The following is a 16607-nucleotide window of genomic DNA, read 5'->3' as shown; positions in this document are numbered from 1 at the left end:
TTTCAATCCACACATGAGCCTAAGAGACTCCCTTCTGGGACGAAGGGAGAAGAAGAATAATTTTAAAAGCTAAGCGAAAAAGAGGCACTTAAAGCAAAAACATGTCCCTGGTCTCCCATCTGAGTCTCCTGTTATGACGTAACCAACGGAATGATTAGCACTGTGCCCTCTTGCACACCTTTAGCACCTTTCATACACCGAAGGACTTCCAACTGCTCATGTCTCAGTGACCACTCTAGCAGCCTGATGGCAGAGCAAGTAAAAATTTAGGTCATTTCTTTTCTAGAATTAAAATACAACACAAAACAAACCAGAACTAAAATTTTACACCAAAAAGTGAATGATTCTCAGTTTCATTCCTTCCTCATGCTAGTTTTAAAAATGATAGTTAGTTCTTCAGGAAGAATGACCTGTGGCTTTTCCCCAAGACCTTTTATCCAGTTACTAGGCAATTACTCACAGCACCATGCACATTAAAGCAGACAGAAAATGAGGCAAAAATCTAAGAGAAAAATCAAGGGCCAACTGGCTTTCTAGAGATAAAACCCATTGCCTGAGAATACGGCAGGTGCACGGCCCAGAGTGAGAAAAGAAACAGTTCTGGAAGAGATACGGGAACATATGTATATGTATAACTGATTCACTTTGTTATAAAGCAGAAACTAACACACCATTGTAAAGCAATTATACTCCAATAAAGAAAGAAAAAAAAGAAACAGTTCTGAAAGGAAATGGCCAATATGACAGTCAAAGTTCACAGCCCAGAGCAGAAGCCCTCCCTGCCCTGCTCTATTCAGGCCTCTCATGAACTTACATTTATGTCCCACAGCATTTATGCCACACACTTAGGGTCTGCAATTCCCCACAGTGAAGTCAAAAAGATACTTGAAACCATTAAAAAGCATAGGAGAATTTCAAAACTGCCCAGAACGAAGAACTGTGACCACCATAAATTTCTTGATTTGAAATGTTCTTGGTGCCATAATTTCTAAGAGCAACAACAAACAGCACAACTACAACACACAATAAAGTCTTTAGACAAGTCAACTCTAACCACTGCTGGCACCATAAGGATGCGAAAAGAAATCACTAATCAAGAGCTGCTGAGCTGCTTAACTTTTCTCCAAAGTCAAAGGATCGGTTTGGGTACCTAGGCAGCAAGACATCAACCACCGCTGCCATTAGATCCAGCTACTCAGTTAGATGTACCTTTGAAAACAGGAAGTTAAACATCTAGCTTTCCCTATAATCTGCAAGAGTCTCAAGGTTAGCCTTCTTGTTCTATCCCCAAAACTTCTTCTTGTTGTTGCTGGATTTAATTTTTTTAATTTAATTTTTGTTTTTATTGATGATGTTGCTTTAATTCATAGAGCACTGCCTGACAGGGTCATATCCTTAGAGTTCCTTTAAAATTTTCTTTATCTTATCTTAATTCATAACATTATTAAGGTACTTTCAGACTTTCCCTCAACTCCATCAAGGAAGAGGGAGTATGTGAGTATGTGTGTGTGTACTGGGGCAGAAGGGAGAGAAGCAAAGAAAAAAGCACGAGGGAAAGTGAGATTCCATAAACTTAAAACAATTTACAGAAAGGCATCTGATGTATTTTCTGAATAAGGCCTTGATCAGGGTAACCAATCCTCTCTGTAGCACATTCTACACTGCCCATAAATAAAGGAGTCTCTTTAAATTAACATTTCCAGTATCAATGAACAGTCCAGAGATCCTCATTTCAAGCGCTCGATGAGTCCCTGTGTGAGTCCAAGGTGCAGAAGCTGTGTCCGGGAGAGGTTTGCTAGGTTGGGGAAGGCCGCAAGCAGCTTCTCCCACGCCAGTTCCAGCAGGCTAGGAACCACCAGCCAGATCTTAAACAACGACCCAGTCCGTTTATTTTCGTGGATGTTCACCACTCCTCCATGAATGTACATGCAACCAGCCTATGAACAAATGGCAGTCAAAAGAGGATAAATTCACATGGGAGAGAAACAGGTACTTACGCTGAAGATTCAGCCAAAAATTTCATAGTAGGCTGAATTAGACAACAGGAAACAGAAAAGTTTCTCACTGATCCCAACATAGTGCAGAGATCAAGAAAGGCTTAGATACTGAACGAGTTACTAAGGAAAAAGCAAGAGGCTGGTTTTACTTCAACAACAACTCCAACAATGGTAAACTAAGACTATATTAGGTATCCCCTGTGCCCGGTACTAGGGTACAAGGTGAAAATAAAGGTCTTTGCATTCAAGAAACTAGTAGAATCTTCAATAACATGGCATCTTGGGGGTAAAACTGTTCTGCCCTCCCAGGAAACACCTTTGATATCAGTGTCAGGGCCTGAATGCCACATGTAGCATTCCTTTTACATTTACGTTGCTCTTTTAAGCTTGTATTATGATGGTTTTTCTCCCCTTTTCTCAGAGGAAGAGCTAGCTTTGGAAGAAAGGTTTTAAAAACACATTCTTAATCCAAGCTTTGCTAATATCAGAATCTTTTTTTCTTGCTATATCTCTAAAAATATCTCCTTATCATCTGCAACTACATAAAAAAGATACGAAAATGAAAGCTTACTGGTGTAACAGCTGCACAGTGAAAATAAACTGGCTCTGGCATGGTAGCTGGGAGCTTTACCCATTGAAAAGTCTGCAGATTCAGCTTCCAGATATCTCCCAGGATCACTTCTCCATTATAGCCCCCGCAAATAAACACATCTATCAGGAAGAGAGAAAGCCAAAATCACACAAAGGAAAAGGGCCACAGTGACAACATGTTCGGTAGTAGCTCTCACGGCTAGATGACACGGGACCAGTTCAGTCCCCATACCATAGAGGATTCCAGCTGGCGGGCCGCTCATGCTGCTGTCCTGTCCCTCACTAAAGTTCGGACACTATGTTGGGATCTTTGCTAGGGCTAAGAATGCAAGCCTCTGAGGAAGCTTCATGTCTAGGTTCTCAACTACAGGTGCCAGGCATAGGAAGTGAATGAGCAAGAAGGTTCAGGGAAAAGAAACAAATAGGTCCAGGGAACAAACAGGAGTGCACATGCTCTAATGAGGAAGATGGCAATGCAGCTCCAGCTCATCGATGCCATGCAGGACTTAGGGTCAGCAATTGCCAGATCGTCCAATTTTTTAAAAGACGCTGGAAATCCAGATTTTTTGAAAAGTGAAACATTTTGATTTTTAAGTATTGGCCACTAATTCAAAAACTGTAATACACACATGAGCCAAAGAGAACACATCTGCAGGCCACCAGGTTGCAAACTCTTCTTTTAAATAACATCCTGAAAAGGATAGACATTTTTCTGCCCATAGAGACAAACATTCTCTACTTAGACAATTAACCTGCAATGTTCAGTTTGGGGGCACAAAAGAGGTTTTTCCAAGCTTTCTTCAGCCCAAAGAGGACAGTTTGAAGTCCCATTTGACCTGTACCAGTTATTTATGTCAGGAACAAAACCTTTCCAAAATCAAAGGTTTTTTTAAATTATTGTTCTTGTTGTTCTTTTTGTTTTTATAAAGTCAGTTAGTTATAACTAAGTAGACAACATGTAACAAAGGCTATGTGAACCTTCAAGCTAAATGCCCACAACTATAGCTGAATTCCATTTGTATGGTGCCTGGACTGAAAGAACCAAATGAATACATGTGTTAACTCAAATCTAGATCAAGTTTAAGTCAATACAATTAAACTATAAAATACACTGGAAACTTTTCTGGCTAGGATTTTTAAAAAGTATGGATCCGTTCTTAGAGAGGCAAAGCTGAACAACGCCACTATCTATAAATCTTGTCCAAAGAGCAGAAGCACAATAAAAAGCGCCTCTGTACTAGAGATGGCAGCATAATCCTAGTAAAATCTGAACTAAGCTGCTGAAAGGATACAGGCTATCAAACTCATTTACACACACCTTCCTCCCCTCCAAAAATTTAAGGTGGTATATCCAACTATAAAATAAGCTGTAAATTAAAAGACAGGACAGCTGTCCAAAGAGGAGTCATTTATCACACTCAGATAAAGTAGCTGCAGCTGCTTTCTGAAGCCATATAATGCTTGTGTTGTAATATGGCCAAAGAATGAGCTAAGAGTTCTATCTGGTATCAGATAGAGAAGAGAATAAACTTTATGAAATAACACTCTGAAGGAGCTATTACAATTTTAATACAATGTCTACCAAGGTTTCTACTGTATGTCAGGATTATTAGTGTTACCCACCAAAACCAGAGACATCTGTTGAGGTGGGGTGCTGAACGATTAGGTGGTAGAGTAAAAGCTTATTTATCACTTATTTTTGAGTTCTGTGATAACAGAGGGAACCCAAACAATACATTCGTTTACTTTATGAAAATTGCTGAGAGACGCAGAACTTTATGGATTTCCCTTTAAGTCTAAACTAAAAGAAATAGACTCTCCCCAAAGTTATGCCTCTTTTAAAGAGTTATCATTAAGAAATAAAATAATCTCAGTATGTACAATTACAAAAATGGAACCAGCCTGTTATTTGAAATCCTTACCATTTTTTATCTGAACACAACTGTGACACCTTCGGGCTGCAGGAAAACCTGCCAAACACATAAATACAGAAATTCCATTATTCACAGAAAGACTGGGAGTAATGGTGATCTGACACAGCAAAAGACATATTATGAATAACTTGCTTAAAACAATCCCTTTGTTGCATTAAAGCAAACATTGACTAGTCCTTCCAATCCTGCCTTATTTCACACTAGAATAAAGCCATCATAAGTTTCATCATAATGATATAATGTTAAGGTGTCAGGAAAACAAAGTGAGGTGGCAGTGGGCAGGGGTTACTAGTGGCTTTCCCAAGCCCTTTTACCCACAAAGAGACAGGTAGATCTTGATTTAAGGGCCTACTTTTATCCTACCCAGATTTCCCCTCTTCCACAGAATTCACCAATCCCCATTAAAAGTCTGTGCTCATGGGCTTCACTGGCGGTACAGTGGTTAAGAATCCGCCTGCCAATGCAGGGGACACAGGTTCAAGCCCTGGTCTGGGAAGATCCCACATGCCCAGGAGCAACTAAGCCTGTGCGCCACAACTACTAAGCCTGCGCTCTAGAACCCGTGAGCCACAACTACTGAGCCCACGTGCCTAGAGCCTGTGCTCCGCAACAAGAGAAGCCACTGCAATGAGAAGCCCGCACACTGCAACGAAGAGTAGCCCCCGCTCGCTGCAACTAGAGAAAGCCTGTGCCCAGCAATGAAGACCCAATGCAACCAAAAATAAATAAATAAATAAATTTTTTTAAAATGAAATAAAAAAAATAAAAGTCTTTGCTCAGTTGCTGAGGAAGAATAATAATTGGACTAAGGAATACAAGTAATTTCTTTTCTTTTTTTCTTGGCCACGCCACACAGCATGTGGGGTCCTAGTTCCCAGACCAGGGATCGAACCTGTGTGCCCTGCAGTGGAAGCTTGGAGTCTTAACCACTGGATCGCCAGAGAAGTCCCACAAGTAATTTCTAATACCAATTCAACAGATATTTTTCTTCTCATATAATGCAATAAAATTACTTTTTCTCTTTCAGAACAAGTAAAACTATAAAATACATTTATTAAAGATAAATGAATCAATATTTTAAATTTACCTATTTTTTCATGGGGTTTTGTTGCAATTTCCTCCCATGCATTCGTTTCAAGGTTATATGCATGAATCTTGGAGAGAAAAGAAAAAAAGAGGATACACAAAAAATTTTAGCTAGCCTGAAAACTGGATTTTTCATAACAGCCTGTACAAACATATTCTTGGTTGAAAAGCCTTCTTTTCCTTTGCTATTCTCTGATCTTTCCTAATTCTAATATAAGGCAAAACATTAAATGAAGCAATTGAAAATTAAGCACATACATAATTTTATTATTTTTAAATCATAGAATAGAATGAAGAAAAAAGTTGGAATTCTGCAACTTGCACATTTTCTACAATGAACATGTATCACTTTTATAAAAGAAAAAAGCAAGTGTTGGTAAGAAAACACGGAACTGCAGTTTTGACAAAACTTGAAAAAGACCATTAAGGTTCCAAATCAGGAGCTCTGAGGCCTACAGATTTCTCCTGGGACATATGGATTTAGAAATGCCACAAAGACAGATGAATAAAAGCCGTTCAGAACTCAGCTTTCTAAAGTTAGTGATGTGCAGTCCTAAACATGCCTGTTCTTTTTAGATACACAGCACTGACAATGAGAGGGATGTGACATTCTGAGAATCCTGGTTCCAAATCTAATTAGTTGCTCCATTTAACCTACTATATCTTTCTTTTAATGTCTTTTCTCATCTAGCATAAAGAGATAATTCTAATAAAGTATTTTCAGTGTGTGATTATGCAACTGTCAACTGGAAAGCATATCAGGGGCACAGAGTTCAACCTTATATTATAAAGAGCATCTAACACAAAATAGGTGTTGATGAAGAAACTGCTTGAAAATTACAATATCTACAGTAACAGAATTGTTACTTATTATGCTTAGTATAACACATGCCTCTCTCTAGCCTTCTTCCTCTCTCTCTCTTTTTTAATATACCTTGTTTAAGGAATAAGCTGTCCAAGAAGTACCACCTCCCAAGATGTAAATCCTCTGCCCATCATGTGCAATTTCATGTCTGTATCTGAAAATATACAATAAAATACGTTTATAATTATGGGAAAAATGATCTACCTAAGATTTGGCTGCAAGACTTTTTATTGCATCATTATTTATAATAATAAATTATTGGAAATAACCCAAATGTTTAATAATAGTGAATTGGTTAAATAAATTATACAATATATAAAAAATGGATTAGCATGCAACCAATAAGAATGTAGGAACAGAGGATGGTTAATATACTGAGAACTTCTTTTCATGTCATTAACTGAAAAAAAAAATCAGTTATATAAGAGCAGGTAGGCTATAATCCTACTAAGAATTTATAGATATACAAATATGCACAGAAAATGACTATAAGGATACATGCAAAATGTTAACCCTGGTTACCCCTGAGTTTAGATTTTGCTTTTTATTTTCTTCATTTTGCTTATTGGTATTTTCTAGATTTTCTATAATCTTTTTGTGATAACTTTGTATAAGGGGGGAAATTATTACAGTTTTAAAAAGTGATCTGCCTACATTTAATTAGAAAGCTTAGACTATGGGCTTTCAAATTAAGACACTTATTTAACAGATACAAAAATATCAGAAAAATTATGCTACATAAAACTGTGAATATAATGTGAAACACCTACCAGAACTTTTATCCAAGCAGTCTAGCTAAAAGCTGAAACAAGTTATAATATGTCCATAAAATGATTCAAAGAAGGCAACCATGTGAAAATGCTTTGAAAACAATCCATTTCCTCCTTTCCCTGGAGGCCCTGGTGCTGATAAAATAAATTACATCAAAATTGCTCGCCCTACGAAGCCAGCTCCCAAGTCCTCTCATGGTAGTTCTGCAATAATCAGCCCACTAAGATACTACAATAGAAATAAGTCTTCCTTGGCACCCATATGTCATTTTTTTAAAGGCAACAAAGACATAATAGTCTAAACAGTGAATAAAAAATTATTTATTGTCTTTGCTTTTAAACTAGAGGGCAAAAAAACCTCTAAGTTTTCCAGTGAGTTTAATTCTAAGAAGAGGCAACTGCTATTAGGAAAAAAAAAAAGTGAAAGATCTACGACTGCTACTAGAAGGCAACTAAAGAGAATCATGTGATGTTTGAGTGTTTAACAGAGCACTTAAAATAAATGACCTTCCCTTCCTTTCTTCCATCCATCCAACCAACACTCACTGAGTACCACTAAGGGCAAGGCACTGTGTTCTTACTGGGGATACGGTTGTAAGCAAATGAGCCAAAGAATCCTAATATGCAAGTTAAGAAGGGAAATCAAAAAGTAACTAGAATGTAATTATTTTGCCTGTAATATGAAATTTAGTTACAATAGTTACCATTGGTTTCACTATTTTCCTAATGCAGGAAAACTGAAGTACAAAAGGAAATAACAGGAAAAAAATTCTTTAATTCAGAAGGAGATATCATTCCCTCACCAGAAGATCCTTCTTTAATGCTGAACTGGGATCTAACAGCCAGTTAGCTATATTAACCAGGCCAAAGGGTCTTCTTCAAACCATACTGCCAATATTCTGAAAAAAAGTAAAATCTTAGCAAGAAAGAATAAATATGCTTTAATCCTAGAATCTCACCTCTCTTCTGGTAGATCACAGGATAGGTTGTTTGGTTTCAGTTGTGTCCACTCTCTGGTATTGAGATCTAATTTGTGCAGGTCTGTGCTGTAAATATAGCCAGTTGTCCCTCCAAAGACATAAAGGGAGCCATTGATGATAGCCATGGCCTGGATAATGAGGAAAGGTGAACGAGACTTCCTTGTTAACACTTGATTGAAGAATGTAACCTTATTAGATATCCCCAAATCAGGTTTTATGAAATTTTCTTGTATTTTTTAACTTTCTAAAAATCAGACCCTTAAAAAGGACTAAAGATTTTAGAGAAACAGAGATTATTTTTAGAAAAGTTAACTTTGCTCAACTGGAAAGAAAGTTCTACCTAGATAGGCAAAGGGCGTCAGATGATCCTTAGGGGTCCTAGCCAACCAAAGAATTTATAGATTATGGACATGAGCATTTCCACTGAAAGCTGCTTCACTTTCTAAGCAGTCTGAAGAAAAATGCCCTTAAGGAGAAGGAGCAAATATGAAAATAAGGCACCAGAATCCCTTAAGTAAGAAGTCTAGAGGTGGCAGTCCCCCAAACTTGACATTTTCCACCAGACTCTTCTCAGTGTAAGTTTTGCTATTGTTATGGTAATTTCTTAGAGTTTAAATGCCTCCTGTGGTGGGATATGGTCATCCAGTATGTGCCTCACACATAGTTCAGAAGCTATGTATCAGTACCAGTGCCAGCCAGTGCTAGTTGAGAAAGAAACCACAGCTTTGGTTGTTTTAAGCTTAGCCCATTACTCTCAAAGGGTCCCTGGAGTATGGTTGAGTTGTTTTCCTACCTTTTTAGATATAACTTTTCAAACCTAAGGTTTGAAGCACTAGAACCTAACTGGAAACTAATTTCTATATAATCTGTGTTTTAGCTCAGATCTGTATAAAAGTCTCTTAACATCACTGCCTTAGCAAAGATCCAGTGGGACTCAGTAGACAGGGGTCATCTACCCTATTACTTAGGTTAGAAAGTTCTTCAAATTATCATAACACTCTAAAGACGACAGGACCTGGGCCATAAATAGCCAAATCTCTCATTGGAGGTGGGTGAGGTCCTGACATTTATAGAAACCTCCATACAGGTCTAGATCATTGATCTTAATCAGAAACAAAGAGTAAGGGGAAAAAAAGGAAAGAAGAAGGCAAGCAACCAGATTTACAAACTACAATTTCACATCAGAACTGAAATATCAAATAGTAACCACAATGAATTTATTCTCCATTAAAAAAATTGGTGGCAATATAAATATTCTGACATTGTTCCTGGAACTAGAAAATCTGAACAAATACATCCACAATGACTGGCCATAGATTGGTACCTGTCCATATATACGACTGGGTTTCTTCCCCCGACAGCTGAGTAAAGCCCATCTCTTATACTTCACGTTACAGACATGGACGTCATTGCCGTTGCTCTCACCAAATGGGATGCCTGTTCCTCCAAACACCAACAGGTTGTTTCCATGCAGCACAACTGGGAAACGAGAAGCACAAATTTCATTTTTGTACTGGCTACCTGCAATGTGTTCCCACATTAACCCAGAAAATCTGAGAAACTCAAAAATGTCCGCTTTAATACTTTCAGAAGATAGCTCAAACCACTGACATTTAACTACTACAAAGTTTTACAGAAAAAGATCTAATTCACACTATTTCACATAGCTCACTGTTTGATATGTGACATGTATTGTGAAATGCATGAAACACTGTATATGACATTACAGAATGATATGAACTACAATCCACCACTGCTGCTTAACACAGTTCAAGTACACAGTAAAGCAAAAGAAAATGAAGGATCATCACTGCCTTAGCAAAGACCCAGTGGGACTCAGGATGAAGGGATAAAAGGATCATTCGGTTTTTGCCAGGGGAATGATCTCTACATTTTAAATTATAGTTTCTGTCATCTTAATCCTCCACCAGATAAAAAGAACACGAATATCCTGCTAGTAACTTTCTGCTCCTGTCATCACACATGCTTGTATATACTTTTTCTCTCTCTGATGGCAAATATTCTGAAAATACTGCTACTGTATTATTTCAGTGACTTTTTTTTTTTTTAACCAATTATTTAATTGACGTAGTGTAAGAGTCAACAGCATGAGCTCTGGTGCCCGTGAGAGCTGGGTTTAAAGTCTCGAGTGACCTCAGGAAAGTTATTTAATCTATCTAAATTAATCTTCCCAACAACCCTATGAGGTAGGAACTATTATTATCTTTTCCATTTTTATAGATGATAAAATAGAAGTGGTGAGAGGTTTAAATAATTTGTTGAAGGTTTCCTAAAAAGAACCTTGCCAAGCTAGGGTTCAATCCCAGGCAGTCTGGCTCCAGAGCCTGCACTCACAGCCACTGCCCTTCGGGCCTCTCTAAAGCCTCAGTTTCCTCATCTGTACGATGGTTCCAGTGCTGGCATCATAGAGATGTTGTGAGGATTAAACAGATACCACATGTGAAGTGCTTTGCTCAAGAGCTGCAAACCCCATTTGTTTATCTTCTACTACATTTTGCCTATAGCATATATATGACACTTTATGTTGAACCCTCTGAGATATTATTAATTCCATTTTATAGGTAAGGAACTAGAAGCTAAAAATCATCTGTCAAGTAAATGACATACAGCTAAGTTCAAAGTCAGGACTATCCAGCTCACAATTGATTCTGAATCACCATGCTATAGTATTGACACAGTATTATCACAGTAAGAGTCTATCCATTAACAGGGTTTAATTATATTACTATTATGATTTAGTATTATTAAACATTATTAACAAGGAAAACATGTGACACTGAGCCAGACCTCTCAGACATTTCATAAAGTCAAAAGTTCAGAACTGCTGGCACTCACGTGACATAGATGCCAACTCTCGGGGCATGTAGCCATCTGTGCCCATCTGGTGCCATACTCCTGTAGCAAAATGATACCTCCAAAGCTCCCTGAAGAGAGGATAGTCTTCATTATCTGGCCCTCCTGATTCATCATAATCTGGGTTATAACCTCCAAACACATACAGATTGGTATTATCTGCCACACAACGATGTCCGCTTCGTGCTGGTGGAGGTCTGTGGCCTAGGAGAGAAGAGGACAGCTTTCCACAGATGACCCAGCACATTAAAAGCACAAACAAAATTTGGCAACAAACATTTTATCTTTAAAAGGAAATCAGGGAAAATTTATAATGTGGATGTACTTTTTATTTACTTAGGTTATTTTATACATTCACACATACTACTTAGGATTTTAAGGAGCTAGTCTCCATTTCTATTTCATAGGACTATTTTCAGATTTTGATAACTGTAAAAAGATTTTTCCCAAGGGAGGCAAAATAGCATCATAAACTTGAGAAAATGGCTGGTAACTTGGAGTTTTCAAGAAAAGAAGGCGGAGGGGTTTAATAATCCAAAAGCTAAAAGGACAGATTTTCTATTTTCTTAGAGGAGAAGAAAACATAGGCCAACGAATTAAACTGAAAATATTAGAGAACTACATAAATATAATCACAAATGTGAATGAGTCATGTATAAATAAAAATACACATACATAAAACCTGTGATTTTTCCACAATATATAATTATACACTTAAAAAGAAAACTGGCTTTCAAAGAGTTATAGCAAAGTCTGGAATTTAAATACCACTCCAGACATTATGGTAGTTAACAAAGAATATCCCTGTATTTATCTCAAAGAGCATCTTTCATCCTATTAAGAGCTTTACTGAGAAAAGCTATTTCAGGGAATTTCCTGGTGGTCCAGTGGTTAGGACTCGGTGCTTCCAATGCTGGGGCCCCAGGTTCAATCCCTGGTCGGGGAACTAAAGATCCCCCAAGCTGCACAGCCAAAAGAAAAGAAAAAGAAAAGCTATTTCTACAATTTGTATTTGTAAAAGCTTTCTGAAGTTTAAATTATGTCAACCAGTTTACTAAAAGTTACTTCAAGATTATTTTAGAGTAAAAAACCCCAAAATTTATATTACTTCTATTATCCTTACAATTTTTACACCAGTCTACACAAACCCTTATATAGCTACAGAACCAAAGATGCTTAAATACACACTGGATGGAATAAGCTACTATGGTCATCTGTTATCCTACAGATTTATCTACTTTCATATATTAGGAATAGATACTAGTATAATATTAATATTTATGACAATGCTGGACACCTAATAAACATTTGTTATATAAACATTTATTACCAGTCTAATATAGGCCTCACATATTTATATTTTAAATCAAAATCCCACTTCCTACGGTATGCTTTTAAACAAGAACTGAAAAGAAATTGCACAGAGCTTGAAAAACTAAAAACCAAACGAACAAACCACGAATCACCCAATCACTTAAGTCCAACCTGTCGGTCCTGAGAATCTTTGATGGCTCCTTACTGCTCAAGCTTAAAGCCCTCAAACAGCAATTCAGAGCCTTTCCTGATCCCTCACACTCCTGCCTGTTTACGTCTGTCTCTCTGCTTAGAAAGCCGAGTCCTTCCCTTAGCTCTTGGCCTGGTCTACCTAGCCTTCAATGCCTGGAAGTTCCCTGGTGGCCTAGTGGTTAGGACTCTGGGCTTTAACTGCCGTGGCCTGGGTTCAATCCCTGGTCGGGAAACTGAGATCCTGTAAGCTGCGCAGTGCGGCCAAAAAAAGAAAAAACCTACAGCCCGTACAATTCAGTATCATACCACTCAAATAATAGGACAGACATGGACAATTAATAAGATGATTACACCATAACTAGGTAAATACATAATAAATATAATTTTAGGCAAACTACAATCACTTAGGGAATTTACTCACAAGCTGTGATTTACCTCAAGTGAACTCAATTTCTCTTTCTAAAAATCCTGAAACACAGAAAACGTGGTGTGGAAGAGCAATAACTTCTACAAATAACTAGATTTGAATCCAGGTTCTTTCTAACTGCTTCCTTGAGCAAGTCACTGACCCTCACTGAGTCTCAGCTTCTTCATTTGTATGAATGGATTATTATTCCTGTACTTTACAGATTTATTATACTTGCTATTATGTTAAAATGTTTATTGGTTAATGATATATGTATCTTCCCAGGATGCTATAAGCTATTTGAGGGAAGAGGAATTATTTGCATTCACCTTTCTATTACCAAACCTAAGGCACACAGAAAACACTGAACAAATTTACAAATTTAATTTTTCTCTACTCATTTAGTTAATATTTATTTTTCTTCTCCAAATAATTCTAAGTTTCTAAAGGGCAAAAATCATGTATAGCAATTAGCCTGTATCACTCACAACACCTAAAACAGAGATATATTACAGACACTAGAAGTTTCACTGATACTAACTTCAGGTCAAAGTTAACAGTAACAGGGATGATCAAAACAGTGTAGAGCTCTCAGTGGACTTTGATATTGTGCTTAAGAGAGATACAATTTTGGGGACAGGGGTTGGATTATGCAATGGTCTTCTCAAAACACAAATGTTTCTAAGAATTAGCAAGACAAATTTTAAGGAAAAAAACAGAGTTGCTATGGTCAACAGACAGGAACTCTAAGAATCTCTATAATGTCATTTGCTTTATTACCTGGAGGCAAAAGATACTTTTTGAAACTGCTTTTGGGCAAATATGAAAAGACATACAGTATATTCCAGGATTTTCTCTAAACGACTGTACAACGGAGAAGACATTCCATTCTAAGTTTACTGCCAACTATTTTTGAGACAAATGTAACTCACGTGGATTAAAGGTTGAGGAGTCAATGAAAGATGATTTTATATTTACCCACTCATTCATTCATTCATTAAGCCAAAAATATTACTGGACGCCTCTACATACCAGGTACTGTACTAGTTGCTGAGGATACAATGGTAAAACCATTACTCTTTCTGTCCTCTGCAGCTTACAGTCTAGTCCTGTGCTGTCCAACACAGTGGCCACTAGCCACATATGACTCCTGAGCATCTGAACTAAGGCTGGTTCAAACTGAGCTATGCTTTAAATGTAAAATACCCCCTGGATTTCAAACACTTAGTATCCAAAAATAAATGTAAAGTTACTAATTTTTATATCTGAATATAGGTTGAAATGACATTTTTGATCTCTTGAGTCAAATAAAAATTAAGATTAATGTCACCTATTTTTTACTTTTTTCATGTGGCTACTAGAAAATTTAAAGTTTTGTGGCTCACATAATATGTCTATCAAAAGCGCCTGACTAGCTCAATTGCTGGCTTCTGTAAATAATGCCATTATCTATGCAAATTAAACTGCTGGGTAAAGAGCATCTGATCAACGTATGTTAAATATTAAACATACTGTCAAGAAGTCTTATAGCTAGGAGTAAAGAGGTAACTATTCTTTCTCTTTAGTCAGTAACTAAAGATTTCTTTGTACATATTTATAGCCCAAGAGTGACTAACATATTAGAAAGCCATATTTTATTTTGAATAAATCATGGGGATTTATCAGGGTTAATGTCACGGAGACTACACATTAATTTTCACTATGAAGAATACAGCATAGGCTCCTCAACCTTGACCAAAACTTAACTGGGTTTTAGATTCTTAAAGTAGTTCTCTGACTCTTGTCCCAAATTCTCCATGTGCAAACCCCACTTTCCTAAAAAGTACTTGCTACTAATAAAATCAGCCACAGAATTAGGTTACCTGATTGAGGAACTCCAATTAGAAAATGCTGAAGTCAAAAATTAAAACTGAACCTGTGGGCTTCCCTGGTGGCGCAGTGGTTGGGAGTCCACCTGCCGATGCAGGGGACACGGGTTCGTGCCCCGGTCCGGGAACATCCCACATGCCGCAGAGCGGCTGGGCCCGTGAGCCACGTCCGCTGAGCCTCCGCGTCCGGAGCCTGTGCTCCGCAATGGGAGAGGCCACAACAGTGAGAGGCCCGTGTACCGCAAACAAAACAAAACAAAACAAAAAGTGAACCTGTATGCAGAGGTGAACTCAATACCCAGAAGGGAACATGCATTTGAGGGAGTATGTACCTGTGGTAACTGACCCATCTTTTTGCTTCAGTGTGCTCATCATGTCACAATGATGAGCACACTTGCTCTTTACCCCAGGGAGTAAGCCAGAGTTTACTGTAACCGGGGACATGGGCTTTAGTTTGCAGCCCAAAGGAAGAAAGAAGCTGTCAGAGATAAGGCAATGATGAGGTTGCACCAATGTTATTACCGTTACAAATAATTTTGTAACAAAGCTTTCTTTACGTAGATTTATATGCAAATGTCTAAAAATTTCTGGAAACATAATTTCTGGGGTCAAAGGAATATACACTTAAAATTGACACAGATAGGGGACTTCCCCGGTGGCGCAGTGGTTAAGAATCTGCCTGCCAATGCAGGGGACACGGGTTCGATCCCTGGTCCAGGAAGGTTCCACATGCCGTGGAGCAACTAAGCCCGTGCGCCACAGCGACTAAGCCTGCGCTTTAGGGCCCGCGTGCTGCAACTACTGAGGCTGCGCTCCTAGAGCTTGTGCTCCACAACAAGAGAAGCCACCGCAATGAGAAACCTGTGCACCACAAGGAAGAGCAGCCCCCGCTCACCGCAACTAGAGAAAGCTCACGCGCAGCAATGAAGACCCAACGCAGCACCCCCCCCCCCAAAAAATTGTTACAGATATAATACTGTTATAGAGCCATATTGCTTTCCAAAAAGACTGCAACAATTTATACCCCTAGCAATAGTGTATGGTAGTGCCTATTCCTTTATGCCCTCTTCAACCTTTTTAGTTTGTGCCAATCTGATGGGTGTCAGGTTACTTTGTATTTCCCTGATTTTTACTAGTTCACATGTTTATTGGCTCATTTGTATTTCTTCTTTGGGGAATTGCCTGATCATATCCCCTGTCCACTTTCCTATGTATTGTGTTGTCTTCTCACAGATTTTTAGAAATTATTTATTTATTCTATTTCTTTCTTCCAGCCTGCTATTGGGCTTTTAATTTTGTTTATGGTACCTTTTACTATATGGAAGTTTTTGTGTAAATGAATCAATCTTTTCTTTTAAGGCTCCTTTGCAACAACAACAAAAGGCTCATTTGCTTTACATCTCATTTAGCTCTGCATCATTATAAAATTACTATTCTATTTATAACAATTTTTTAGTTTTTGATTTTTAATATTCAGAACCTGAATACATTCAGAACATATTTTTGTGTATTTTATGAGGTAGGGCTCTAATATTTCCTGCAAAATGGATAGGCTATTGTCCCTAAACCCCTTATGGAAAGTCATCCCTTCTACACTGAACTGAAATGCCATCTTTATCGTATACTAAATTGACATATTCTAGAGTAGAATTAATAAAATCCCAATATCCAGGTCTAATCACCTTGGACACAAAATCTATTGCTCTTTAAGAATGTACACAATCGGGCTT

General features: G+C 37.8%; 1 protein-coding gene across 1 annotated transcript in view; it reads right to left on the bottom strand.

Moving 5' to 3' along the window:
• Positions 1-1727: 1727 nt before the first annotated feature.
• The window catches only part of KLHDC10 (kelch domain containing 10), a 54055-nt gene continuing 39175 nt past the window's right edge, over positions 1728-16607 (bottom strand). The window contains exons 3-10 of the mRNA XM_007469712.1: positions 11080-11301; positions 9548-9702; positions 8203-8351; positions 6543-6627; positions 5610-5676; positions 4511-4558; positions 2569-2708; positions 1728-1937 (exon numbers count right to left, since the gene is read on the bottom strand). Coding sequence (XP_007469774.1) covers positions 1728-1937; positions 2569-2708; positions 4511-4558; positions 5610-5676; positions 6543-6627; positions 8203-8351; positions 9548-9702; positions 11080-11301 — 1076 coding nt within the window. The remainder of the gene's footprint in view (positions 1938-2568; positions 2709-4510; positions 4559-5609; positions 5677-6542; positions 6628-8202; positions 8352-9547; positions 9703-11079; positions 11302-16607) is intronic.

Source organism: Lipotes vexillifer, unplaced genomic scaffold (assembly GCF_000442215.2).
Source record: "Lipotes vexillifer unplaced genomic scaffold, Lipotes_vexillifer_v1.1 scaffold1329, whole genome shotgun sequence".
NCBI classification, from domain to species: domain Eukaryota; kingdom Metazoa; phylum Chordata; class Mammalia; order Artiodactyla; family Lipotidae; genus Lipotes; species Lipotes vexillifer.
The sequence above is the reverse complement of the archived record's forward strand: the minus strand, read 5'-3'. Positions and strand labels throughout refer to the sequence as shown.